This window comes from Macrosteles quadrilineatus, unplaced genomic scaffold, assembly GCF_028750875.1.
Source record: "Macrosteles quadrilineatus isolate MER2022 unplaced genomic scaffold, UCM_ALF_1.0 Scaffold_11__1_contigs__length_5352618, whole genome shotgun sequence".
In the NCBI taxonomy this organism is placed as follows: Eukaryota; Metazoa; Arthropoda; class Insecta; order Hemiptera; family Cicadellidae; genus Macrosteles; species Macrosteles quadrilineatus.
Genome location: NW_026542604.1, coordinates 3,183,205 through 3,210,606, shown reverse-complemented (window position 1 = coordinate 3,210,606; position 27,402 = coordinate 3,183,205). Strand labels below are relative to the sequence as shown.

Here is a 27,402-nt window from a genome sequence, read left to right as displayed (position 1 = left end):
ATGTCTTTTGCATTATTTGTTGCCAATGAAGCCGCAAGACCATATGAACTAGGAGGCTCCTAACAGTTCCAGAATAAAAGCCAGCTTCACTTCAAGTATTCCACTACACCTAACATTCCGTAGAGAGATTATATTAACAACTTTGTGTTATTGATAAGGCTGACACAACTAACTGACATCCCCATGTCAAGGAATTCTAGCTTTAACAGTAACCCCACAATCAATTTCTCAAAACTGTGCTAGAGGGTTCATTCATTGGCGCAGAAGTACTATATGAACTGACGCGACGTGACGAAGGAAAAATCAAACTTACACTGTAACGGATATACCTCCCTTTGAAGTTAGAATATGTCTTCCCAAATCCCAAAAATTATTTTCTTTTGAAATAAAATCATATTACACTGATGAAATCACGGAAGTTGTTTATCTACAAAAGATCCACCAATACGATTTTAATACTATTTAAAGGTTCTTCCAAAGGACTAGATAACAATTACTAATAATAACTCCGATGACGTACGGTATGGGGAATATTTTATTCATTGAATGATCAACCAAATTTGGCAACTAACGCAATCAATATCATTATAGTTTTTTACACTTATTACTCTTTAAACAATGCTAAATGCTCAAAATATGTATATTTCACCCATTTTTTCGTAGTTAGATGAATTAACGTAAGTTAAAGCCTTGAAAGTAACCGTCGATTTCGACGGGTTTCACCTAGTGTATTCATAAAGCATGACCAAATAGCAAGATGTAAAACTTACAGCATGTTAATAGTATTTATTGATCCACAGATTGTTATTCATGTAATTGATTGTACAAATGGCGATTTTGCCGTAAATAAATAAATAAATATAGTTTCCCCCCAGTTCCCTCTATGGATGGATAGGATAGGATGCTCCTTTCTCCTTTCTTGCGGGAACTGGACTGGAGGGGAGGGGGTAGTTGGTGTCGATGCGTGTTTTGGTTTATGCAACTAACCTCAAAAACAAAACACAACACGTAATACAGAAGACAAAGTTTGTGTTTACTAGTACTGTGTTTACTGTTTTACTAAAGTGAGTGCTCGCTCTGCTCATTGCTGCTACTCTACGTTGAGATATTGATAATTTATCTTCGATATTTACTCATTTTGATAGTTTGTGAAATATTTGTCATTTTGTTTTTGATATGACGACAAACATTGAAAATTTAAATCCAAAGCTGTATAAAAAATGTGACGATAGAGAACTATCACAGTTTGATGAAGATGAAGATATTGTGGATGAATTTGATTCCAGAGAAGTTTTTGGTATCCTTTTTAAAACTCGAAGCTTTCCAGTTGTAAAACAAGCAAATACATAATTTTAGGTAATTAGGTTTGATTGCTTAGACTAGGCTAGGCTACATACCAAGCAGCTTGCACTGTGATGGCCAAAATGTAGGCTAAATGTTTTATAGTTATGTCGTTGTAGATAGCCTTTAACTTAAAAAAAAAAATAGGGTACAGTTTCTTAACTGGGCTACGCTTATATTGATTATATAAGTTTGGTTGGTTAGGTTAGGTTGTTATAGCCTAGTTTCATTTTATAGGCCTAGGCCTAATTGATTTAAGTTAGTTAAAAATGGTGTTTATTAAAAATTGGTGTGAGGCTGGCAATAACTCAGCAATAAGTAGTGTGCGTGCCTGATAAAATCTATTGCTCGGCGTTTTGCGGATAAATACGGCCAAGTAGCCTACCTATATACCAATAATGTCAACAGATAGAGGACACTTTAAGGGACACGACAGTATCAAGGTTAAATATACCTGGCAAAAAAGTTAGTGAAAAAAAATGGGGGGGGAAGTTATTGATTATATAAGTTTGGTTGGTTAGGTTAGGTTGTTATAGCCTAGTTTCATTTTATAGGCCTAGGCCTAATTGATTTAAGTTAGTTAAAAATAGTGTTTATTAAAAATTGGTGTGAGGCTGGCAATAACTCAGCAATAAGTAGTGTGCGCACATCTGATAAAATCTACTGCTCAGCGTTTTGTGGAAAAATACGGCCGAGTACCTGTGCCAATAATGTCAACAGATAACTTAGAGGATTTTTAAACGGACACGACAGTAACAGGGTTATATACTTGGCAAAAAAGTTAGTGAAGAAATGGGGGTTTTACATTATGTCAGCAATAAGTAGTGCGCGCGCTGATAAAATCTATTGCTGGGCGTTTTGCGGAAAAATACGGCTGAGTACCTATATTAAGCCCAACTCTTCTTTTGGTAACTGTAGGCCCTACTAAGTTACATTATTGCAAAAAGTCACTTGTAGGCCTACTTTAAGCAATCTGGAAACTTCACTGGACGTTAGGTACTGTAACTTAGTTCCCTCACACACACGCACGTATCCACCCTCACTAGCATAGAGGATTATGACCGACCCTAGGCCGGCCGTATTTTCGCTTCATTGGTTCTTTTAGATAAACTACTTGTAATCAAACTGTAACTTAACTTTTTAAAGTTGTAAATTGTAATCAAAACTGTTAATATAGCCTATTTAAATCCTACTGAAACTACAACAAAAATGATATCAAACAACCTATAATTTACTTTTTAAAGTAAGTTATACCTTCACAAAACATCTGCAATATAGGCAGCAATAGGCCTATATTGCAGGTTGCCGATGACTAACAGAATTTGTATAAACAATGTGAGTCATAAGCTGGGGCTTTTTACGGTGCAATATGCTAGTCAATTTAATAACTAGGGCTTTGAATTTACCAGTATTTTTAGTGCAATGACATTTTTAATGTCCGACCGAACGGTCTGACATTAAGGTTTTAGGGTCAATCCATTTCAAGTGGTCCAAAGGTAGTTGCTTCAAGATTTTTAATTTTTTTTATATTTTTATCCTTGAAAGTACATATCATTGGAAGTACAAAAATACAATTATTTTATTTTTATTTTATTTTTCTACTTTATGGCGGCCATTTTTTTGAAAGTCGAATGCCCGTTTTCAGCGATTTCAGAGCTCTACGTTAAATTAAATATCTCTGGTTCTACTAATCCTAGAACATTAAAATAAAAACCAATCTCTTCAGAAAGATCTAAACTTTAATATGGTAATATAGTTATGCACTTAAAACTAAATATATAGGTCTAAATACGTGTTTAAAGTTTAAGGCAACAATGTTACAAAAACTGATTTTAACAATTTATTTTTTCATAAAGGCAATTGACTATGTGTTTGTTATTTTTTTATCTGATAGTTATAGGAGTGTACTCCAAATTCTCAAAGTTTCAAGTTGTGGACTTGCATAGGGTATTAAATATAAATTTTCAAAATCTTAAAATTTTCAAAATTTCAAAAGTTTGACGCTTAATATCTCTGTTGGGCATGAAAATAAAAATTTCAAATTTGGCTCAGATATAGTACTAAGTAAGAGTATTATCCTGTAATAATTTTATTTTGTGGACTCAACTGGTTTTAATGTTATGAAACATTGAAAAGTACTCAAATAAGCATTATACGTGTAATAGCGTAGGAAGCATAATATTATATTATAATACACTATCAATGTATTTGTTTAGTAATGTTATATTTTAATAATAGATTTTAAGCATTTTGATGTTTTAAAACACTATACTTTGTTGTCTGCCACAGTAAAAATCTGTGAAAGGATTGTGTTCAGGGAATTGGTAGATGTCCTTCAATATTGAAGTTCTAGTTCATTTTTTGCTAATTCTTCATTGTCTACATAAAGGAATTGAATGCCTTAAAGGTGTTTTTAACAAAAGTTAAACATATCCTTAGCATTCAAAATTTGGTTGTCAATGGTATATTGTAGACTCTATTACTGACTTCGCTCTTTGTAGTGCCTCCTACACCATCGGAAAATAATGACTCTACTTTAAATTTATAGAAATGGTTTTTAAATTAATATTGTTTTGGTTTTAAACTCTATGTGATTTATTTTCTTTTAATTCATTTATGTTCATAAATTTCAATTAATACACAAGTCAGCCATGTTATCTTATGGGACGTCTGGCGCTAAACAACACTACTTGTGACGTTGCTATAATGCACGTATAATGCTTATTTGAGTACTTTTCAATGTTTCATAACTTTAAAACCAGTTGAGTCCACAAAATAAAATTATTACAGGATAATACTCTTACTTGGTACTATATCTGAGCCAAATTTGAAATTTTTATTTTCATGCCCAACAGAGATATTAAACGTCAAACTTTTGAAATTTTGAAAATTTTAAGATTTTGAAATTTTGTATTTAATACCCTATGCAAGTCCACAACTTGAAACTTTGAGAATTTGGAGTACACACCTATAACTATCAGTTAAAAAAATAACAAACACATAGTCAATTGCCTTTATGTAAAAATAAATTGTTAAAAATCAGTTTTTGTAACATCGTTGCGTTAAACTTTTAACAGGTAATTAGACCTATATATTTAGTTTTAAGTGCATAACTATATTACCATATTACATATTAAAGTTTAGATCTTTCTGAATAGATTGGTTTTTATTTTAATGTTCTAGGATTAGTAGAACCAGAGATATTTAATTTAACGTAGAGCTCTGAAATCGCTGAAAACGGTCATTCGACTAACAAAAAAATGGCCGCCATACAGTAGAAAAATAAAATAAAAATAAAATAATTGTATTTTTGTACTTCTAATGATATGTACTTTTAAGGATAAAAATATGAAAGAAATTAAAAATCTTGAAGCAACCAATTAATTTATTTCTGGACCACTTGATATGGATTGACCCTTTAAAGAGCAGCAAATACTTTTAAAAACTACTCCATAATCTAAGCTTTCAAACGATACCATAAAACGTAATATTTGATCCCGATAAATGTCCGCTATTCAAGTTTGAATGGCGTATAACACAGGATATCCCAAACACTTCACTATTAAAAACAGTTCCATGTATAATATTACAGCCTTGTTCATTATTATACATTATTAAATTATTGTAATGAACCGCTGGTGGTCCCAACAATGATCTGGGGTCTGTCTCCGTTGTGTATAAATCACGTGTTGATCTACAATAAGACGATTTTGAGTGGTTTTTAATAGTGGTCACAACATGTATTCCAATTAAGAATATGCAGAAATACATTTCGTGTATGGTTCTTGCAAGGCAAACTCAATTGAGTCTCAACGAGAGTACTCTCTTCACTATCCTGATCAGCGCGTCCCGAGTACGCGAGTATTCGCCAGACTTCACCAGCGTCAACGGGGAACTGTGCATCGAGAGAAGCCTGAGGGCGGAGCACCTCTTGATGAAAGTTTAAACTGGATTTTTTTATTCATTCTAAGTTATTCTATTCAAAAGCTGATCAAATATCGAATCCAAAAATATTGCAATCGTGAACTGGTCTAACTCGGACAAGTCTAAGTGTAGAGTGAGTGAGATAAATCCACATTTGTGAGGTGCTTGTTCTAAAAGCTACATAAAATCAAATTATATTTGTAATAAATTTCAGCAGTAGCGCTTTTGCTCTTATGCATTATAAATTATTATCGATATTTCGTCTTGCAAATGTGAAAGAGAAACTGCTAATCTAGAATGTCTAGCTAGCAGCATAGACTAACCGACGCAAGAGAGTGTGTTTAAATTAATGCTATAGGCTACTCACAATATTAGGTGGTTTGAGGGGAAGTTCCCCTATTTTTTTTATTTAATGTATGTTGCTTAATCAGCTGGTTAGCTATCCTATACAGTACTCTGAAACAAGCGTGTGTACGAGCAAACTTTTTTTTTGCTTGAGAATATTTTTTTAATGGGGTATTTGGCTACGAGAAATCAATTGGAGTTGGTCACAAAGCTGGGAGAAGTCCGGTTTCTATCCTACAGCCCTTGATAGTGCCCATGTTATCGTCACCTTTTTGTAGCGACAGTTAACAAAAACAGCTGTTACAGGTTATTTATATGAACTGTCATAATTTGATTTGACGTGTAAACAAAAATAACTGCATTGGTTAATTTGGATCAAACATTTTTTTAGAATAGTTGTATTTAGTTAGTTTATTAGGTACATATTAGTGTTGAAGGTTTTTAAGATAAATTTTCAAGATTAAAATTGATACCTCGGAAGACTTTCAAAGCAAATATATTTACAGAATTTGCAAGGGAGAGAAGCTACAATAGATCATTGAGAAACAAATTTTACCACTTTGTTTACATCCGAAACAGATCCAACCAGCTCATACATCTCGCCAAACGTCTCAGAACCTCGGCCAAGTCATGCATCGAAGAATGAAAGTAGTGAAATAATTTGAGATCTTATGGCCGAGCAATATGATGAACAATAGGCTGATCATTTTGAGCAGGAGAGTCGAATAATCACTTCTCGACGTCAGCTCAGTTTGGTGTAGAACGTCAGCGCAGTGAAGTCTGAAATTTCTCAAACCTATTAAGTCCGCCATGTTGGCGGATTAGTGATATTTTATTGAATAAGATTATTCACTTTACTTGTCATTTTTTTATTTTACTTTTCATTATTCACCATCATTGCAATTGGACAATATTCAAAAATTTAAAAAACTGTGCAATCCTTAGTACACTTAATGCTGAACTGTAAAGATAAACAACATAATTATCCAAATGCTACTGGGCAATGAGAAGGTTTGCAAAAGTTTTGATTCAATAATTAACTTATTTAATACATGTTTTATAGGTAGGTCTAAGGATCATTGGAGGGCATAGATTTCTTCCCCTAAAATTGTCTATATATTGTGAACGAAGTATAGTAGAGTATGCTTAAGCAGTACAGAAAGCAGACCAAAAACTAAAAAAAAACTATGTTTTCGATAGTTTTTGGTAGCTCGATGTTTGACCTACCGATGCTCATCCCTAATCGGTTGTTGTCTACCTAACTTTGTATACCAGTTTAGCTCTCGTAACAAAACACATACAGTACTAGCATCTCACACAGTGCCATCCTTAGATTGGAGCGGCTGCTCCAGGGCTCAAGCCGGGGAAAGCCTCGCACAGCGAGGCCTAAGGGGAAGTTAAGGTTTTGGTTAGGCCTCGACTGGGGATTTTATTATTGATTATTGATTTAATAAAAACCTTCGAACGACATTTAAAACACAAAAGAACCCGATGACCAAACCCGAGCCTCGCGGCAGCCGGTGAGTGAGTCGTACGCTTACTCTTACTGTCATGCTCATTAACAATCATGGGTACCTAATATATTTTTATATCCTTGTAGCCCCCTCTCCAGACCAACTGCCAAAAAAGGCAATAAAACTAACTTGTCAAAAAGTAAATAAACAAGATAGCTTATATGAGCATTTACAAAGTGACAGGACGACAATGCACAGTGAAGAGAAATGTTCATTTTTTTATTAATGATTGCAAAGAACTTTGTGGGCAATATTTATGATATCCACTTTAGAATTGGAACTTTTGGATTTGCAATTAGCATTAATATTCACGCCCATTTTCAGAGTGTAAAAGATTAATTTTTTTTCAAAGTGCTTAAAATGACAACTTTGCAAGTATAATTTTATACCGTGGGAATACCCCAGGACCCCCCTTTCCGCTAGGGGGTATTCCATCCCCCCAGACTCCTGGTGAGCATTAAGTTATTAAAGAACACCTCACATTTATGTATTGCCCCAGGCCTTGCAACTATGTATTGCCCCAGGCCTCGCATTTTATAAGGACGGCTCTGATCACACAATGTTTACTCAAATAAATAATCTGAAGGTGATACAAATTTAAATACTTATATAGGCTATCACTATAATTAGCCACAGATTTTTGTATTAGTACAGTGGGTACACAAATAAAAACTTCACTTTTCGATTGGGATTTGGCACTTTCTGTGGTTATAGCTGATGCCAAAAGGTAACTTTTCAGATAGGGAGCCACTTCAAATTCCTTGTATGACACCAAAATGGCGGCCATTAAAGATGGCTTCCTTTTGCTGTTGCATCAAATTTGTTATATCTCAGCTTCTAATGGTTGGATTTCAATTATATTTTTTTTATATTAAAGCTTTATTTAAGAGTAAACTTTTTATATTGCACATTTAACTGCATAACCTAAGGGTTCTGCAGAACTTGTACAAAACAAAAAAATTACTATTTTATGAAACTTTTGGTAACATTGTAGTTGTGCTTAGAATTCATTTTTGGCTCTAGAGGAAAAATGGTTTGTATACAGTATTAAGTTGATAATACCCCTGCTGCAGGAAACCTGCGGACTAAGCAAATTTCAATTTACTGATTTGATTTTCAATTAAATCCATTTGAATAATATTATGGTTAACGAGCACCTGGGTTTGCTGCTAAAGGCAGGCTGATAAAATGCGTTTTTAGTAAAATATTAATAGCTTAATATAACATAAATAATTTTGCTTAGTTTGATCAAAGTATATCCTTAAACAAGCAAACAACAACATTTTACAATTCTCTCCGTAACCAGTTACCATTTCAAATACTTAATTACTTTAATTTTAAAAAATTGAAGCTGAGATTGAGATACAACAAATATGGTGCAAAAGTACGTCAGCCATCTCTAATTGCCGCCACTTTAGTGTCTTACACAGAATTTAAAGTGGCTCCCTATCTGAAAAGTTACATTTTGGCATCAGCTATGACCACAGAAAGTGCCATATCCCAATCAAAAAGTGCAGCTTTTTCCCATATGGCCATGTACACAGCGTACTATATGTATTGACAGTCGTATGGATAAATGATCAAAAGGTTTTTTGTAGTTTATTTAAATAATCTGTTTTAGTTCATTTTGAAATAGTGTTTATATGAATTGCATATTATTTACAGTTATACTTAGATCTAAGCATTGTAATTGACTGAATAAAAGGTAAATTAACCAGTTATATGCTATAACCAGTTAAGTTATAAGTTATTAAAGTTATATGCTGTTACAAATATTTACTGTTTTTCAGTTTGTAAAAAAGGAAAATACAACTAAAGCTCAATTGTTAAAAATAGTTTTATTTGATGAACATAAATACAATTTTTCTCTAGTTTTAGGTTTCTTTTTTATTTTTGATACACCGTGAAATACTTTCATCGGTTCTATTGGTGTCCTGCTGAGATATTCTTTATGAAATTTCTGTGGTAGAATCTCTTTTATATCATTTGTAACATTGAAAACTGCACACTTATTGTCAATTGGGAAAAAAGTTGACCCGTTTAACATTTCTACCGACGATTCTTTATTTCCATGGGCTTGTCCAACTCTCCTTTTGGTGATAAATGATTTATTTTCTTTCGTAGTTTGTGTAAATTTCTCTGGGGATGTTGTGACTATGGTATGTTCAGAGTTTGTGTTGGATTTATATTTTTCAGAGGTTATTATTGTTTCCGACACAAGTTTCTCATTATTTCCTTGGTGCTTAGGCATACTTTGTCCTATGTTAGGTTCTCCAGGAGTAGTTATACATTTTCCTGTAGTTTTACTAACCCTCAAAGGGTGTTTTCCATGGTAGTAATGATTACCTTTATGATTAATCGGGTACACTTTTTTATGTCTGAGGTTGACACTTTGGTTATAATGCTCTGATGGTATTTTGTCCGTGGGTTTTGGAATAATACTTAACACTCGTTCAACTATCGGTTTTACAGTTACTTCTACTTCTTTGCATGGCTCTTTGTGATGTAAAGTAATAATGCTTGATTTGGTACTACTTTTGTTTTGAATTATTGAGTTGTTTGTTAGTTTTTTGAAAAAAGCACTTAACTTTGTCTCAGGAGTATTTGTTGTCTGGTATTCTGAAACAAAAAAAAATGTGTATGCCCTTCTGGAAGGAGTAGTTTTATTGTGATATGCGTAGTAGATGCTTTCCTTAGTGACATTTAAAGGTTTATCAATTTGATGAAGAATGTTGTACCCGTTTCCCTTTCCAGTGACTAAATGTTTTTGTAATTGTGATGGATGTGTGTTTGATTTGTCTTTTCCACAATATGCAACATTTACATTTCCTGACTTTTCTAGTTTATTATTTCTTTCTGTAGGGGTAAAATCTTTTATGTTTTTGGACTCTGAAGAATTCTCCATACTAGATGAACTATGTAAAACTTCTTTGCAGTATATTTTAAAACACTCGCTGGAATTTCCTGATTCTATTTTTTCAGAAGAGGTTTCTAATTTAAACGATTGGTCAGCCTGAAAACTGATCAGGTTGTCTGAATCTTCAAAAGCAGATGGATTGTATTGTTTTATTACCGGTTTGTTGGTAAAAACATTTATATGAGTTGAGCTAATTTTATAAGGTAGAGGGGATGTTGATTTTTCATTGACAGTGAACAAAGTTTGTTTTGAAATTTCTTTCAACGTTGTAGTATTAGGTAGATTACTCAAATAGCTATGCTTATAATCTGTTTTGTTAACTACTTTACTTAAAGAAACTAAATTGCTTGTGTTATATAATATCCCACTCATGTTTTCCGAATTGTTTATTGATGTGGTTAAGTGTAAGTTATTATTTGTTAGTGAACTCAATATGAGTTTGCTTGTTAGTGTTGCTGGCAATGTAGATTTTACTCCTTTTGTCCCACTCGAGAAACCTTCCAGAGCAGGATCAGTATAGCTAACTGAAGGACCGTCTTCAACTTTCTTTATTGTGTCAGATTTCAAACCTTTTGACTGTTCAATTATTGCATTAAAAGAGCTTGACCTATTGGTAATGTTACTACTGTACAAGCTACGATTATCTATTGTAGAAAGAGACCCACCTCTAATAAAAGTGTACAAGACCTGTTTACACATGTCCTCTGTTGTACCCTTTTTTGTTGGGGTACTTGCTGTAGTATTGCCGAAGGAAACCTGTGTCACACTAAAATTTACTGTGATATTATTTTTATTCTTGGGATTGGTTGGAGCAATTTGTGGTTTTGTTGTATCTTTTGATGCCCTAGTCATATTAGTAATGCTAGCTGATATGGAATAACTTTGTTTTAGAGTATTATTAGTGACTTGATGATTTTGCGACAGTGTTTGCATTTCGTCTTGAAAGTAGTCATCTGCTAACACCGTCGGTTCAGGTGTTGAAAGCCGAAGTTTTGTTCTTTTTTGTTCACTTTGGAAACATTCATCATTCGGTCTGTATGCGCACAGATCAAATTGTTTTTGAGTTTTCCAACTTTCTTCCTCATCTTCGTTTTCTCTTGACGATCTAAGTGGTCTTTTTTTGGTATGGTTTTTAAACTTATTCTTCCCAATTAGGTTCCTTTTCCTCCGCATTTTACAATAAGCGGTGCTGCCTATTGGTTTATTGCCAACACTACTTTGTTGTTTATTTTTATTTTCAGTTGGGTTATGATATCTAATACAGTTTAAATTTTTTTCTGATTTCACATACCGCTTTATACCCCTGATCTGGGGACTTATTTCAGCGTCTTGGTTATCCAGAAGGACTTGACTGTCAAGATATAAAGGAAACTCAGGATCTTCCTCTCTTGATATAGTTTCTGTTGAAGATTCTAGATAATGATTATTATCTTGATTTCTTTCTCTTTCATGAAAATATCCCTTTTTATCATTAAAGTTTGCATTTTTGTCAGATTCACTTGTAATTTGGAAAAACAACAAAATTAATAGGCATATCACGTATACAAACATTTGCAACCATAACACATTTTAAATACAGGTTATGATTTAGGTTGACATCTAATGTACAGGACAGCTGACTATACTTATTTTGAGTACTGCTTGTACTAACTTTTGGATACTGAAGTAGACATCCCAGCTATATAGGACAGCTGTAGTTCTAGTTTTCTATTCAAAAGAAAAGAGCAATTGAATGAGTCTTTTTAGTTTTTGATATTACAATAAAACATATAAAATATGTTATAGTTCACAGTAGCCTAATTAGCCAAATCCGTTTGGCTTGGTTATAGTAAGTTGAAGCAATCGATATAAATAATAAATTTGACATCAGCACACTCTTTTTAGCTGCTACAACTGTAACAAAGAAACTGGAATGTAGTTTTTGTATGATTTATGACCAAACAATAAATGGTATTTTAGGGCTTAGGCCTGTACTTTAGTAATGTAATACAAAGGCATATTATTTTGCTACAATTTAAAATATGTGATCCAAAAATTCGTAATCATGTTACAACTCAATATTGACATGTTGTAATAAAGTTTCAGTGGTAAATATCTTCAAGTCCTGATTTAGGCTAATTTAAATATTAAGATAAACAGACACCTCAAAATCAGTGCCATTAAATTGGATTTAATTTAACTTTCATAGTCGTTCGTTGTATTTATATACTGTAATCTTCACATTGTAAATAACCCAGTTTGAAAGTATTAAACATGATCAATTAAACCAGGGGTCTCCAACCAACCTACGGCCCACGGGCCACATACAAATGGATTTTATCCGGCCAGCGAAGCCCTACTGAGAAATAATTGTTTTTACATTACAGTAAGTGTACACAGATGCTCTTCAAAGTTTCGGCAACTCGAGAGCATATATTGCGGTCTCGGCGATACCTTAATCATCATTACCAATTGCGGCAACACCCGTAAGTATATTTGTAGTCTCGGCAATACAGTAATCGTCACTCGCAACCCGTAACTATATTTTGTATTCTCTGCGATACCGCAATCGTCACTCGTGTTCCCGGCATATGATAACTTGAGTAATTTTTGTCGGATTTTGGTGAAATTTGGTTTAAAGGTGTAAGGCAAGATAAACTTGAATGAGTTCGCAAACCAACATGATCGGACCATGGGAACGGGGATTTACGGGGGGTTTTGTTGGGTGAAAAATGGTTTTTCTAATTTTTGACCCTGAAAACGCAAAATTTCCCAATTTCTCTCTAGACCATTTTAAAGAGCTTACAAAAACAAGTAATTTAGTATATCAAAGTTTTTTTTGTACAATTATTGGTTACGGAGAAAATTGTATTTTCAAATTCTTATGTTATTCTTATGGAGAATATTGTAAAATGTTGTAGTTTGCTTCTTTATCGATATATTTTTATCAAACTTGGTAAATTTATTTATTTTATACTAAGTTAATAATATTTTACTAAAAAACACTTTTTACCCTCCCTGTAGCAGCAAGCCTATGTACTCATAAAACCTAATGTTAATTAAATATGTTTTATTGAAAATCAATTCAAGCAACTGGAAATTCGCTCAGTCGGCAGGTTTGCTGCGGCGGGGGTATTTATTTTTGTTAGTCCAACGGACAGCCTCCTCTAACACTATTTCACGGCAAGACAAAAGAGGCAATGCCGCAAACCCAGCACACTGAAATTGCTGTGCACTAATACAAAATTAAGCTTATGTGCAATGTTTATGTTTACGTTTACAAGTTTGTTATTACCATGACAATAGTCATGCTGGTTTGACGTTGCCACACACTAATGCCGCGGCCTTGTATTAGAGGGTATGAAATAAATCAACAAATTAATAAAGCTAATAATTATTTTTCTTTGGATGATTACAATAAGAATAGTAACTCTGTATTTAATAATAATTAAGTTAATGCACAATCAAATCAATTATATAGGCTATTAATCTCATAAAATGATCCTTAACTAATTGTTAGATCTGATTCGCAACATTAACGACCCAGAACACCCTTTGACCCTTGAAGAGTTGAATGTCGTCGAACAGAATAACATTGAGGTAAATATATATAGTGAACATCTTCAAATTTATTCTAAAGCATTAGACTCCTCTTGTTGAACCACCTTGACACCAAGCAACCATTAGCAGCAAATTAGAACCTAAGTCAAACACTATTTACTGTACTAATGTATTTCCAAATTATTTCAGGTTGACAACAATAACAATGAAATCAATGTTCAATTCACCCCGACAATCCCACACTGCAGCATGGCTACTCTGATTGGTCTGTCCCTACAAGTACAGCTGTTAAGAACGTTACCACCGAGGTTCAAAGTACAGGTATGCTGAAATAAGAGGTTGCATATTTAGAGTCTGTCATTGAGTCCATAGATGGATTGATAGTAATTTTATTTGTATCATCATTTATTGCATAACAGTTTACGGTTTGTATCTGCTTGCGCTCCAAAGATTGATACATCGACACTCAAGAGTAGACCTAACATTCTACTTACAAACATCTGTTGTAAGGCCTACCATACACGTTAAGTTGGGCCTCAAGGTCTGGACTGTACAGTCCTAGGCTGAAGGAAGAACTGACATTGTGTGGGGATTCTTTGAGGCGGATACTGGCTGGACAGCTGGATGGGATACTGAACTACTGAACATGTATCTCAAATCCTGGAGTCCGAGACATATATTCTAGTTGTGAACTTCAGATCTTCCAGTGTTCATCTGCCTGTATCCTAGTATCACAATGTTACCATTAACTTTTTGCAAGTCAATATGGCTTACACTATAACAGTATCTTGCTTGGCAATAAAAAGTGTATCAATTATTGTAACTCCAGGTAAGTTGGTTTGTACATTCGTAAATAGTTCTTTGCTGATGTTAGGTTGGTAAATTAACCTGAGTATTTTTCCCCTATCTAGTTATGACTTCACCCCAAAACATGATTCTTTTGCGGTATTTCTTATTTACTAGAACACACACTATGGTAATAGGAGGGTCAAATATTGTGAAAAGAAAGTGGTTGGTAATGTTGTGTGAGTAGGCTGGTAGTGTTGTTAAACAATAAATTGCTGTGCTGACCTACTGAAGGCTGTTGCTTTAAGTAGGCCTGCACTTGATCAGGGGGTCAGTTGTGTGTGTTGTGGTGAGGGCGGTGCACCGGGGGACGCAGTCCTGCTGGGGGAGCTGGAGCCCAAGGCATTTGGTCTTGGGTCCAGGTAAGACACTGTTAAGGGTTTTCGAAATTGGGGTTTAGAGTATTTTCCAAATTGGGAATCCAGTTTCTAACCTAATGATTTATACAGTTCCAGTCTACTCTCACTAGAACACACACTATTGTAATAGGAGGGTCAAATATTGTGAACAGGAAGTGTTTGGTAGAGTAGACTGGAACTGTATAAATCATTTAGTTAGAAACTGAAACCCCAATTTTTTAATAAAAGACTCTAAACCCCAATTTCGAAAACCCTTAACAGTGTCTTACCTGGACAGTTTGATATTAATCTTTGTGTTGTTTTGGGTAATTAATAAAGTTGGGTTTTGTAAGCGAGTGCTGAGTTTTATTCCTGAGCTACGTCACCCGAAGTAACAGTGGGTACCGGTACCTACTGTTAAACTATCACTGCCATTGATATTCAAGATATTCAATACTTAAAGGGCCGCAGCTACACATTTTTCTAGGGGGGACAAGTCCTAAATTTACCCTCGCAGCTGTGGTTTTTTTTCTAAGTGCTAATGACATTTACAGTCAGTCATCTTAACACGAGGCACACAAACTTTTTTAAGGAAATGGTCCAAAGTTTTAATGATACTGTTATATTACGTTATTAAAAATTGGTATACTAGGTGGCGTTTGCAGAGGCATCCACAAAATTGAGCGGAGTCATCAAGGGTTTATATCTTATATTGGTTTTGTCATACTGCAGTAAAAAAATCGTTTTAATGCATGCGTTGCGAGTCTAAAGTAGAATTTTTACTCTTTAGGGAGTATAAATCGTTTTTAGCCTCTATGGAGTAAACATCAGCTGTTGTCAACTTAGTTGGAAATTTGATTGTGCACGATTGAATGTATCGAAAATATGTATCGATTCGAGCTTCATAATCATTTTATCCTACAGTCTACAGTCTCTTCCCATAGCATTTTAGCAATGCAGATACATTAATCCATTCCCACACTCAACACTACTCACCTTTACTACTTCGTTCACCACCCCCTACGTCGTGGACCTGTTTCCGTCTCTTCCCATAGCTTTTTAGGATTACAGATACGTTAATGTATTTGCTAAAGACAGTTCCCACACTCTGCACTGCTAGCCTTACCACATCCTTCACCATTTCCTACGTCATAGACCCGTTTCCTTCCCTTCTCATACCATTTTAGGATTGAAGATACATTAATCTATCTGTCACAGACGGTTCTCACACTACGCTCATATTTTACTACTTCCTAAGACACTTCCAACGTCGTGGACCTGTTTTTATCACTTTCCCTAACATTTTAGTATTTTTGATACGTTAAATCTAATTGCCACAAACATTCCCCACACTCCGCACTGCTAGCCTTCACTACTTCTTTCACCATTTCCTATGTCGTGGGCATGCTTCCATCCCTTCTCATAGCATTTCAGCATTTCAGATACATTAATCTAACTCAATAACTGCTACAAACGGTTTCCAGTTCCCATACTCCACACTGCTCACTTCCATCACCTCTTCCTACGTCGCGGACCTGTTTCCCTCTCTTCCCATGGCATTGTAAGATTGTAGAGACCTTAATCTAATCGCCATACACAGTTCCCACACTCTGGACAGCTCGCCTTGACTACTTCCTTCACCACTTTCTACGTCCCGGACCTGTTTTCCTCCCTTCCCATAGCATTTAAGGATTGTAGATACCTTAATCTATCGTCATAAAAAGTTCTCACACTCCGGACTGCACGCCTTTACTACTTCCTTCACCACTTCCTACGTCACGGACCTGTTTCTCTCCCTTCCTTTAGCATTATTGGATTGCAAATTCCATAATTTATTGGTCATAAACAGATCCCACACTCCGAACAACTCTCCTTAACTACTTCCTTCACCGCTTCCTACGTCACGGACCTGTTTCCTTCCCTTCCATAGCATTTTATGATTGCATATACCTTAATCTAATCGTCATAAACAATTCCCACACTCCGGAAAGCTTGCCTTTACTACTTCCTTCACCACTTCCTACGTCACGGACCTGTTTCCCTCCCTTTCCATAGCATTTTATGATTGCAGATACCTTAATCTAATCGTCATAAACAATTCCCACACTCCGGAATGCTTCCCTTTACTACTTCCTACACCACTTCCTACGTCACGGACCTGTTTCCCACCCTTTCCATAGCATTTTAGAATTATAGATACCCTAATCGTCATAAACAGTTCCCACACTCCGGACTGCTCGCCTTTACTACTTCCTTAACCACTTCCTACGTCACGGACCTGTTTCCCTCCCTTTCCATAGCATTTTATGATTGCAGATCCCTTAATCTAATCGTCATAAACAGTTTCCACCCTCCGGACTGCTCGCCTTTTCTACTTCCTTCACCACTTCCTACGTCACGGACCTGTTTTCCTCCCTTCCCATAGCATCAAAGGATTGAAGATACCTTAATCTAATCGTCACAAACAGTTCCCACAGTCTGGACAGCTCCCCTTTTCTTCTTCCTTCACCACTTCCTACGTCACGGACCAGTTTCCCTCCCTTTTCATAGCATCATAGGATTGCAAATACCTTAATATAATGGTCATAAACAGATCCCACACCCCGAACAGCTCGCCTTTTATACTTACTTCACCACTTCGGTACTTCCTACGTCGCGGACCTGTTTCCTTCCCTTCCATAGCATTTTATGATTGCATATACCTTAATCTAATCGTCATAAACAATTCCCACACTCCGGAAAGCTTGCCTTTACTACTTCCTTCACCACTTCCTACGTCACGGACCTGTTTCCCTCCCTTTCCATAGCATTTTATGATTGCAGATACCTTAATCTAATCGTCATAAACAATTCCCACACTCCGGAATGCTTGCCTTTACTACTTCCTTAACCACTTTCTACGTCACGGACCTGTTTCCCTCCCTTTCCATAGCATTTTATGATTGCAGATCCCTTAATCTAATCGTCATAAACAGTTTCCACCCTCCGGACTGCTCGCCTTTACTACTTCCTTCACCACTTCCTACGTCACGGACCTGTTTCCCTCCCTTTCCATAGCATTTTATAATTGCAGATACCTTAATCTAATCGTCATAAACAATTTCCACACTCCGGACAGCTTGCATTGACTACATCCTTCACCACTTCCTATGGTGTCGCGGATGGGTTCTTCTCCCTTCCCATAGCATTATAGGATTGCATATACCTTAATCTAATCGTCACAAACAGTTCCCACAGTCCGGAATGCTTGCCTTTACTACTTCTTTCACCACTTCCTACGTTACGGACCTGTTTCCCTCCCTTTCCATAGCATTTTAGAATTATAAATACCTTAATCTAATCGTCATAAACTGTTCTCACACTCCGGACTGCTCGCCTTTACTACTTCCTTCACCACTTCCTACGTCACGGACCTGTTTCTCTCCCTTTCCATAGCATTTTATGATTGCAGATCCCTTAATCTAATCGTCATAAACAGTTTCCACCCTCCGGACTGCTCGCCTTTACTACTTCCTTCACCACTTCCTACGTCACGGACCAGTTTCCCTCCCTTTTCATAGCATCATAGGATTGCAAATACCTTAATATAATGGTCATAAACAGATCCCACACCCCGAACAGCTCGCCTTTTATACTTACTTCACCACTTCGGTACTTCCTACGTCGTGGACCTGTTTCCTTCCCTTCCAATAGAATTTTAAGATTGCAGATACCTTAATCTAATCGTCATAAACAGTTCCCACACTCCGGACAGCTCACCTTGACTACTTCCTTCACCACTTCCTACGTCCCGGACCTGTTTTCCTCCCTTCCCATAGCATTTTAGGATTCCAGATCCCTTAATCTAATCGTCATAAACAGTTTCCACACTCCAGACCGCTCACCTTTACTACAGTACTTCCTTCACCACTTCCTACGTCACGGACCTCAAGCTAGTGTCGTCAATTGATTATATTTATGATCCATACCGTTTCTGTTCTAATATCTGTGGAACAATGCTATCAGCTATTTCTTTATCTACTGCATTCAAAAGTCAACAGCTGATCATATGTCTTTGTTTATGTGTCAAATACTGCTTCCATAAGGATTACATTGAAACTTTGAGACCCAGTGGGGCGGATTCCTGAGAGACTTTTTTAGCGCCATATAGATGTTGGCACTCACCGGTATGGTCTTTATCACCATGCAAAATTTTAAAACGATTGATTCAGCCGTTTAGGAGGAGTTTGCGTATTACGAAATGCATAAAAGTCGACGTATAAGAGCTTCGCTCGCTTCGCTCGCTCCGCTCAATTATTTTGTAATTTTTAAACCTGTAAGTACAGGTTTTATAATAACAAATTAAACAAATTGTTTAATATTTGGTTATTAAACTGCCGGGAACATATAGCTCTCGAAACATAAAGTTCCTCAATAAGTTTGGAAAATAATTGAATTTGATTTTTTCTTGATTTTTAGCCGCAAACAACTTAATTGTGTGAGAAATTGGAATTTTTGTCCCCCTTACATGTTTATTTGAGATTATACTTGCTGAGTTGTTTTAGAGGTGTTCGATATTTTCGTACCAGTGACTTTGTCACCAATCGCAACGATCAGGGGTGCCCAGAGGGAGGTTATATAGCTATTGGACGAGATATTGTTTATGATTAGATAGTTTTATTTGGTCAAACGAGGTTTTAAATTACTGAAATAACAAGAAACAAATTGTAAACAGAACACGGCATCTACAGAAAACCGGACAGAACTAATAATAAAATTGGCTTCAGCTGTTACATAAGGATGGGAAATCTAAGGGTAGAAACACACATACAGCGACTGGGAGCGGCGCGATTTAGAGCGACAAAATCAAACCTATACAATCAAGTAGTAATGCGCACACAAACCGCTGTTCCGAACGTAGCGGTTAACTTTGGAACAATCTTGTTTGTTTTTCTAGCGTTTTGGAGCGGAGCGGGCAGTGATATTGTGGACATTTTTAGTTCCACTTTCACCACTCGCCAGTAGGCCGCTCTGTACACCCATTCTACCGCAAATGGTACCTACCCAGAGAGTTTCAGAAACTATCTTGTGACTTTGAAAATTCTAACCAAACGCTAGAACTTTATCAAACTTTTATACGATATAGATACATATATTATAAAATAAGTACCTCCTGGAGGAAAATCATTAGTTTACTCTGAAAGCAGTTTAGTATTGCAGATAGATTAATCCATTCCCAAACTCCACACTGCTCGCCTTTACTACTTGCTTCACCACTCCCTACGTCGTATCTGCAATTCTAAAATGGTATAGGGAAGGGGGGTATTAGAATTGCAGATACATAATTGCCACAGACAGTTCCCACACTCTGCACTGCTGGCCTTGCTACATCTTTCACCATTTCCTACGTCATGAACCTGTTTCCTTCCCTTCTCATAGCATTTTAGGATGGAAGATGCATTAATCTAACTGCCAAACACGGTACCCACACTCTGCGATGCTAAACTTTACTACTTCCTACGTCGTGGACCTGATTTTATCTCTTTCCATAGCATTTTAATATTTTAGATAAATTAATATATTTGCCACAAACATTCCCCAGAGTAGTCCGGGGAAGGCTAGCGGAGGCACTGCTAGCCTTTACTACTTCCTTCACCACTTCCTATGTCGCAGATATTTTTATACCTTCCCATAGCATTTTAGGATTGCAGATATCTTAATCTAATCGTCATAAACAGTTCCCACACTCCGGACAGCTCGCCTTGACTACTTCCTTCATAACTTCCTACGTCATAGGCCTGTTTCCCTCCCTTCCCATAGCATTTTATGATTGCAGATATGTTAATCTAATCGTCATAAACAGTTCCCACACTGCGGACAGCTCGACTTTACTACTTCCTTCATCACTTCCTACGTCATGGACCTGTTTCCCTCCCTTCCCATAGCATTTTATGATTGCAGATATCTTAATCTAATCGTCATAAACAGTTCCCACACTGCGGACAGCTCGACTTTACTACTTCCTTCATCACTTTCTACGTCATGGACCTGTTTCCCTCCCTTCCCATAGCATTTTATGATTGCAGATATCTTAATCTAATCGTCATAAACAGTTCCCACACTCCGGACCGCTTGCCTTTACTACTTCCTACGTCACGGACCTGTTTCCCTCCCTTCCCATAGCATTATATTATTGTAGATATCTTAATCTTATCGTCATAAACAGTTCCCACACTCCGTACTGCTCGCCTTTACTACTTCCTTCATCTCTTCCTACGTCACGGACCTGTTTCCCTCTCTTCCCATAGCATTTTCGGATTGTAGATAACTTAATCTAATCGTCATAAACAGTTCCCACACTCCAGACTGCAAGCCTTTACTACTTCCTTCACCATTTCCTACGTCACGGACCTGTTTTCCACCCTTCCCATAGCATTTTAGGATTGCAGATACCTTAATCTAATCATCATAAACAGTTCCCACACTCCGGACTGCTCGCCTTTATTACTTCCTTCATCACTTCCTACTTCGCGGACCCGTTCCTTCCCTTCCCATGGTATTTAAGGATTGCAGATACCGCAATCTAATCGTCATAAACAGATCCCGTACTCCACACTGCTACACTTGACTACAATGTGTCGAGTAATCTTCAGTATAATCTTTGCTCAATAGTAACAACTGATGTTTTTCCTTTCGTACTGTATTTTGTTTTGCTACTATACTGTGGATAGACAGCTTACAAGTCTTTCGTTTACTTTTTCCTTGTTATTAATTTAGTTCAGCCAAGATGGTTACTTAGCAACCCATTAGACTAATGTTAAAAAAATGTGACTTTCAGTTTCATTTTTTTACGTGATTAGATTTTTGTTGGCAGTTCTAACTGCAGTTAACTCGTTTTTAGGCCAGGAATAAACTATTTAAAACATTTGGAGAAAATCGTCGGAGACGTTTTTGAGATCTTGGTGCAAGCATACATACAAGCAAACATTGCTCGTATTAGAGTATAGGATTTGTAGCTTTTCAGAATTGCCCAACAAGTTTTTGTGGTCAATTATGTAAACTAACTTTTTCTTAGAAACAGTAAACGCTAGAAAAAAATTAAAAGCGTATTTTGAAGGTAATGGTGTTAGTAATAGAAATATTTATTATACAAAGGCTTATTGTCACGAATATCATTGATATAAAATAACATTAAATTAGTTGCGCCCGCTATTAGTGGGGCTCATCACAGCCGTCAGCCGCCATCTTGGTGAAGAATAGTGAAAAATACTGGCTTCACGTCGCGGCTAACGTGCTCCATCTAGGTCTTATGTGATCGTTGTATCTTGAAAATTATCGAGCTCCCGTTCGTGTCGCTCTCGCTAGTTGCTGTATGTGTGCAAGGTCAGTCGCACTACAGCTCGCTCTGAATCGCTCCGCTCCCAATCGCCGTATGTGTGTTTCTACCCTAAGGGACTATGTTTTATCTATGGTAAAGTTTAATTTTCGGTTGTTTATTTACAATTTTTGTTTGCAGGTAAAAGTATCCCCTGGCACTCATGCGTCTGAACACGCCATCAACAAACAGCTGGCAGACAAAGAGAGGGTGGCTGCTGCTTTGGAGAACACAAGTCTTATACAGGTCATCAACCAGTGCATAGCTGTAGAAGAATAAACCCAGCTGTAGGTTACGCCTTTAGGCAAGTTAGTTGTAAATAAATATCACTGTGATCACCTAACTGCCTCAGTAATTTTCCTCCTTCAAGAGAAAATGATACCGTTTATTTAATAATTTGTCTGTTAATTTTACATATTATGTTATGTGGATATGGAGGATTAATAGTAGGGATTTGAATAAAATAAAAAACTAACTCAAGATTGTGAATAAAATTTACCATTTACAATATTTTTGTACCATTCAATTTACTTTGTGTGGTTTCATCTACAGGTAAAAGAAAAATAATCAAAACTTTCTGAAAAACAATAGTTTACTTTATACACTACTGGTTTTTAAAATGTTTTACTCCATTTGAATATTTTAGAATTTCTTGTATCTTGTATCCTTACAGAGCAAAACGTATACTACGGTTTAAAAGGTCAAAAAGTAGTTCATTAGCTTTGTAGGCAGGTACTAATTGTAAATTATTTTCATCCGTGTATTCATGTTTGTATCAAAGTGAATTTGTGTAAATTTGACACCTCCTTGCATGAAAATGAAGAAGTAAGTGGTTTTGTATTAGATCACTTGAGAATACAAATTGAACTGAGTGACGAAGGGTACGGACCTAATTTTGTCTACTTAAAGCAGTTCAGGGGCTAAAACAATCAGTTTCATTTCAAAAGCTTTCGTTCGACATTATCATGATAGTAAATGCGCCGCAAGCCTGCAGATTGGGGAACGCAACACCAATCACACATCGCTGGTGGAGCAAACGACCCACAATGGTTACATATTTCAATAATACTGAAGATTCACTCCACCGTGCATTTGAACCACTGTACACACTTTATAAAATTTTTATTTTATACAGGACCCTCTACTTCAGGAGCAGACTGTATATGGTGGATCGAATGAACAGTGGAGCTAACGAACAGGCAAATAATTTGTAAAAATTACTTGGTGGAGTGAACGACTGTGTAGTGAAGGCAATAGACCAAATATGACTGGGTTATCAACAGTAGTTTAGGCACTGCGAATTGTAAAAAAAACACTGTAAAATGGCAAAAAATGAATGTCAGGGCACCGAGCATTGCAGCATAAATCAGGTCAGGGCAGTCCTAGGGTTAATGTATAGGTTGCAGCTGATAGACGTTTTGGCCAATCCAGACTGCCAATTTAGCAGTCTTGTTTTGTCCTTGGCCGGCCTTCCATATTGTAAATAAAAGTATGTCTCTTTGTGTTTCTTCGTTATATGTTAAGTATTTTAAAATTTGACTACGGCAAGTGTTAAGTAATTTGTGTTTGACAAGAAGAAATAAGGATTTTAAAATAGGGTTGAAACCCCGAAACTAGTTATGCTCTAGAAACAGTAGGATTGATTGACGACAGGTCAGTAACCTTATTTATATTATTTAATAAATCCTGGAGGCACATTATGGATAAAAGTTTTGGCATATCTGCTGTAAATCTTTTGTTTTTATGTTAGGATCAAGGGGAGGGGATAGATTTCTTCCCATTAAATTGCATAAATTTTACAAAAGAAATAGTTATTTTCCTACAGTTACCTAACAATGTACATGTTCTCTCACTGATTTGAGAAAGCAAAGTGGCCAATTCGCTCATCAGTGAGACAATGTTAACATTGTCTCACTCTAATTACTTTGTCTCACTCCAGATTTGCAACGTGAAGGCACGAAATAGTGAGCGCGTAACATACAGGCAACGTCGTATGCGCGCGAAATACGTTGGCAGCACTGGCTGTAAATCAGCTGGTCAGCTGTTGTACTGTTGTATTTGTCACTTCACATTAATAGTACAGGTAAAATAGGGTTTTATAAACAACAAAATTTGTACATTCATGAAATTTCACCTGTGAGTTACTAATAATATGAGAAATGAAGATCCGATGAGTCCCCAAAACTTTGGGCGTCCTAAGGCCCTTTTAGGGACCCTTTTTGTTCCGAAGGGCCCTTGTTCCTGAATAATTTTGTTTTTACGTTTAAGGTCGAGTGAGGTGTGGTTTTCGATAGTTTTAGTTATTTTAAATCGATTGGGACTAGTTTTAAGTGTATTAAGCCACTCCATACAGGGTGTTTCGAAATATTATTACTTTTTACGACATTTAAACATTTATTCATAAAGTAATAAAATTAGTTACCTCCATGCTCCATATAAAAGGGGATTATTGAAAATAATTGTAATACTTTACTACGTAAGGGAAAAGGATCACAAGGAGTAAGAGAAAATATTAAATACCCCCGTCACAGCAAACCTGCAGATCTAGCGAATTTCCGTTTTACAGTACTTACTTGATTTTCAATTTAATCTAAAATAGCATTTCGTTTACCGATTACCTAGGTTTGCTGCTACAAGGAGGCTAATAAAATCTGTTTATAGTAAAATATTAATAGCCTAATATAAAACAAATAAATTTTACAATTAATTTTGATCAAGATATATCTATTAACAAACAAACAAAATCATTTGACACTATTCTACATAAGAATAAAATGGGAATTTTAAATTTACAATTTTAGTATTTTTATCCGTAGCTAATAATCATACAAAAACACGTTATTATACTAAATTATTTTTTAAGCTATTTAAAATGTTCTAGAGAAAAATTGGGAAATTTTGTGTTTTGAGGGTAAAGTAAATGAGAAAACTCAATTTTTTGGTTTATGGGGTAACCTTGTTCCCATTGTTCAGGTCAAAAATGCTTGTACCAACGATGCTGCTCTGATGTCTTAGTGCTGTCCTGGTCGTCATAACCGTCAAAGACAACCGTACTTGTATTGATTGAAAATAATTTTGAGGAACTTAAGATACAAGTTGCAAACGTCAGTATGTATGAAAGGTGTTTTTGCACCACATTGTTCGTGCTTTATGATTGGTGTTGCCTGTTCTGCATTATGCAAGGTTTGTAAAGGGGAACCCTGCTTGAACACCAACTTGGACAAAATCAGTACAGAAGGACAAGTTGCTAAGAATAATAAAATTTTTAATGAGTCGTCTGAGAATAATTATTGTGATGATGAAATTGTAAAGAGAGATACTACGGATATTGTAGAAAAATAGCTTTAGTTTAAGTAAATTTGTAGTTTAAGTCATTTTAATATGTAATGTAAGGTTTTATACAAATACAATTGTTTTAATTTTTAATAAATGTAAAAAAATAACTTAAATAACTACCTAAGAAAAATACATATCAATTTGATATTGGTCCTAATAGATTTGCATAAAAAACACATTGAAAGATTATTCACACCACCTTAAAAGTTGAAATGTTTGCGTAGTAACCTATGTTATTATGTTATAGTGTAAAACTTAATCCATACCCTTTTACCCACCTTATAACCTAACCCCCCTTTACGGGGGATAACTTATCCCCCTTTAACTTCCCATATAGAAATAAGCTATTACCGAAGGTCTTATGGTAAAAGATAGACCCGAAACCGATTTACGTTTTCATTTCGATGCCCCCAGAAGCCTAAAGCATCATCCACTCAAAATATTGTATATGTGTTTATATACATATATACAGTAAAATATATATAATAATATAATATAATATATCCATATTATATACGTGTCCGTAAACATGATAACTCGAGTAATTTTGGTTCAATTTTAACAAAACTGGCATAATCGGTCCATGGAACAGGGTTTTATGTGGTAAATATTTGTAATGTTTGAATTTAAGAACACAAAGTTTCCCAATTTTTTTCTAGAGCATTTTAAAGAGCTTAAAGAAAACAAATAAATTACTATATTAACGTGTTTTGTAATTGTATTCGTTACGAATGAAATTCAAAAATTATAAATTTAAAATTCTATGTTATTCTTAAGGAGAATAGTGTAAAATGATTTTTTTTTTTTTTTTATAGATACGTCTTAATAAATTTTGTCAAATTTATTTGTTTTATACTAGGCTATTAATATTTTACTATAAATACAACACACTTTATTAGCCTCCTTGTAGCAGCAAACCTAAGTATTCATTAAACTCAATGCTATTTTAGATTTAATTTAAAATCAGGGAAATGAAAATTCGCTTAGTCTGCAGGTTTGCTGTGACGGGGGTATTTAATATTTTCTCTCACTCCTTGTGATCCTTCCCTCTTATATAGTAAAGAATTAAAGTTATTTTCAATAATCCCCTTTTACATAGAGCATGGAGGTAACTAATTTTATTACTTTATGAATAAATGTTTAAATGTTGTAAAAAGTATTTATATTTCGAAACACCCTGTATGGAGTGGCTTAATACACTTTAAACTAGTCCCAATCGATTTAAAATAACTAAAACTATCGAAAACCACATCTCAATCGACCTTAAACGTAAAAACAAAATTATTCAGGAACAAGGGCCCTTCGGAACAAAAAGGGCCCTAGGACGCCCAAAATTTTGGGGACTCATCGGATCTTCATTTCTCATATTATTAATAACTTACGGGTGAAATTTCATGAATGTACAAATTTTGTTGTTTATATGGAGTGTTTTTGTATTATTTTACCTGTACTATAAATGTTATATTAAAAGTTCACTTCTGTGTAAAAATAGGTTATGTTTCTTCACCAATTTATTTGTTTTATATGTATGTTTTATTTGTTTTACTGTAGGAAAAGTATAATGTGCAGCTCGAGTTCAAAGTACAATTGCCTCACTCGAGAAACCATTCCTCACGAGCCGTAGGCGAGTGAGGAATGGTTTCTCGAGTGAGGCAATTGCATTTTGCACTCGAGTTGCACATTATATTTTTCCTACAGTTACCATAAAACAAATAAATTGTAAAAGAAAAATAACATAATTTTACATAAAAGTTAACTTTTAATATGACATTTAATGTGAAGTGACAAATACAACAGTACAACAGCTGATTTACAGCCAGTGCTGCCAACATATTTCGACCTTGTCTGCATGTTACGCGCTCACTATTTCGTGCCTTCACGTTGCAAATCTGGAGTGAGACAAAGTAATTAGAGTGAGACAATGTTAACATTGTCTCACTGATGAGT

At 35.5% G+C, this 27,402-nt stretch overlaps 1 protein-coding gene across 1 annotated transcript; it reads left to right on the top strand.

The window, feature by feature from the left end:
• Nucleotides 1-1,035: 1,035 nt before the first annotated feature.
• On the top strand, nt 1,036-22,462 carry LOC129004806 (MIP18 family protein galla-2-like). Its single transcript, XM_054433449.1, has 4 exons — nt 1,036-1,297; nt 13,541-13,620; nt 13,771-13,902; nt 22,261-22,462. The coding sequence occupies exons 1-4, from the start codon at nt 1,177-1,179 to the stop codon at nt 22,396-22,398; spliced, it is 471 nt and encodes a 156-aa protein (XP_054289424.1). The 5' UTR covers nt 1,036-1,176; the 3' UTR covers nt 22,399-22,462.
• Nucleotides 22,463-27,402: the final 4,940 nt, after the last annotated feature.